Here is a 2,466-nt window from a genome sequence, read left to right as displayed (position 1 = left end):
CAGAGGAAGAGCCGCCCCTCGCCTACCGACCGCCCCGCCGGAGCGGGGCCGCCCCGCCGGGACTGAGACGGGGAATTTGTGTCTGTCGGAGCCTAAATTTTATGTTTGCACAAGGGCAAAGCAAGGAAGCGGGGGTGGGACGCATCTGCACCCGCCCCGGGGCCGGGATGTCTTCGTGCTCCCCGCTCCCTTCGTTTCCCCGGTGAAAAAAAATAATAATTAAAAAGTTTTAAAAAATCCGTTAAAAAAGAGCCAAGCAACCAGCACTACCACTTCTGTTTTGTGTAACAGGGTGCCTTCCCTCCTTCCCCGCCCCGCGCTCCGAAAAGCTGGGAGGGTTGCACAAGGCATCGCAGCTCTGCAGCCCCTCAGGGAGGGCGATGACTGAAATCTCTCTCTTCCCGCCCCCTTCCCGCTTCGTGGTTCTTAGGGTTTGTGTTGCAGGCAAGAGGATTTTCAGAAACAGTTTTACGACTGTGTGACTCAAGGTTTTGGGAGGACAAAGTCCTCCTGCCTTCAAATCAGAAGTGGGAGTCACAACGACTTTGGCAAAAGAAAAATCAAGCCCTGTGGTTTCACTTTCTGGTGCTCGTTTTACAGAAAGGCTTTTACAACACGGTTCATCTTTTAAAGGAGATTCAATGGCTTCACTGCTTTTTAAAGGCAAGTAATTTTGTATTCTGCCTTGAATTAAATCTTTGCAGCCCTGAAGCTCCTGGCAAGATGGCAAAGATAGACATGACTTCCCCCTGTGTTTTTAAGGCCTGCGCTGCCACACTACCTAGCTATCAAATGTCAAAGTCCCATTCAGGCTGTATGAGAACAATACAGCAACTGCCACTCCTGGGGGCTGAATCAAAAACTATCAAGTCTGAAACGTGCCCATGTGAAATTCAGCTACTGGCCACTGCTTCCCACCAAGCAACCGAGCAGCCGAGAGCCAAGCCCTGGGCAGCTCCCCAGCCACTCTGGTTTTGTGGACTTCCCAGCAGTCACACAGCTCAGGCACCCTTTGCCTTTGTCCAGCCATCCATCCAGTACATGAGTTTCCTCTGTCAGCCATTAGGCGGGTCAAAAGATCTTTTCTGCTCAGCATCTCCCAGGGAATTGCTTCATTTTTTCCTCTCCCTCTTCCCCCAGCTGACAGACCAGCCTGCTCCTTCCACGGCTGTGGAAAGCTTTCCCAGAGGGACTGCACTGCCAGAGCAAGAGGCAGGGGTTTCTCCTCCTCTGGCACAACAAGGAGCTCCACACTTCCAGGCCTTCCCAAGGGGGCCTGGTGGCTCCCAAGTCTTGCATGGAGGCGGGCTGGCTGCACCCAGGTTTTAAGAGCTTCCTACAGTGACTGACTCTGGTCTTACATTATTCCTAAGGTCTTACAATGTACCATTTTTATTATTTGTCCTTTCCAACCTGCATCATTACAGATGTGACAATGAAGACCTTTTCCTTCACTGAGGTTTTCAGTAGCTGTGTGGGCTGGTGACCTTTCCTGAACCTGTTTATGCCTCCATCAAAAGTTTACTCATAGGTGCTATTTAGTGAAGTGTTTTCTACTTATTTTCTTGATTTCTTTTTTATTTATTTTTTTTAGTTTAAAGGATGTGATCAAGAGTTTATTATCAAAATACAAAGTTCCTGCTCCAAATCTCAGCCAAGCCGATGGCAGCTCAACTGATGTCTTTGGGTCAGACCCCTGAGCTTTTTATAACCATTTTTTCTTCAAAGTATTTTGAGCCACAGAACAGTTGTAGCTTTGCTGTGCTGTACAGAATGGGCTTCAGAGAGCCTACTTTAAAATTCATACACTAAAGAGCTCTTCAGTGCCTGCAATCCTTTGGTGTGATCAAAAGAAAAGGAGAACACGAAGAAATCCAAAGATAAACTAGAAAAGCTACCGTAGCAAGAGGTTTAAAGATGCCTTTTGAGAAGCAAGATGCCATATAAAGGGGTGAAGGCAAAAGAAGACATAGAGAAAGCAGGTCGACACTGAATGCAAAAGATACACCAAGAGGGCCCTATTGTGATATCAAAGTTGCTTTTGCAAACCAGGGTAACGTGAATAATCAGTCAGAAGGAATACCATGGAAGTCACAATGCTTTTCATCAGCCTGTACCTTAACACGCTGATCAAGTTATGCGGATGAAAATATTAAAAACCATGTACTTCCCATTTTCACAGCCCTCTAGGTAGTTTTGGGTGGGATGTAACAGCTGTGGTTAATGACTCGAGAAACTGAAGTTCCCATAGAACAGCAGCAAAGTCCACATCCTGCCCAGGCGGAGAGAGATTAACTCGGTTGGCTGCTTATTGATTTGTAACTGTTCTGACGAGACTGCCGAAGAGGTTTCTATTTGCCGCGATGATTCTGGGTTTGCCTATTAAACCGAATTATTTCAGAAAGGCTGGGAAATAGGGCCGGTAGGGTCCGATGCAACAAAAAAGATGCAGTTATTGGGAACGGC

The 2,466-nt window shown here is 47.3% G+C and overlaps 1 protein-coding gene across 1 annotated transcript in view; it reads right to left on the bottom strand.

Moving 5' to 3' along the window:
• The window catches only part of PHACTR2 (phosphatase and actin regulator 2), a 129,441-nt gene extending 128,378 nt beyond the window's left edge, over window positions 1-1,063 (bottom strand). Inside the window, exon 1 of the mRNA XM_009998550.1 lies at window positions 1,042-1,063. Within this exon, the coding sequence (XP_009996852.1) occupies window positions 1,042-1,063 (22 nt within the window). The remainder of the gene's footprint in view (window positions 1-1,041) is intronic.
• Between the last annotated feature and the right edge of the window lie 1,403 nt (window positions 1,064-2,466).

The sequence above is a fragment of the Chaetura pelagica genome, unplaced genomic scaffold (genome assembly GCF_000747805.2).
Source record: "Chaetura pelagica isolate M959 unplaced genomic scaffold, ChaPel_1.0 scaffold455, whole genome shotgun sequence".
Classification (NCBI taxonomy): domain Eukaryota; kingdom Metazoa; phylum Chordata; class Aves; order Apodiformes; family Apodidae; genus Chaetura; species Chaetura pelagica.
This window is presented reverse-complemented; position numbering and strand designations above follow the sequence as displayed.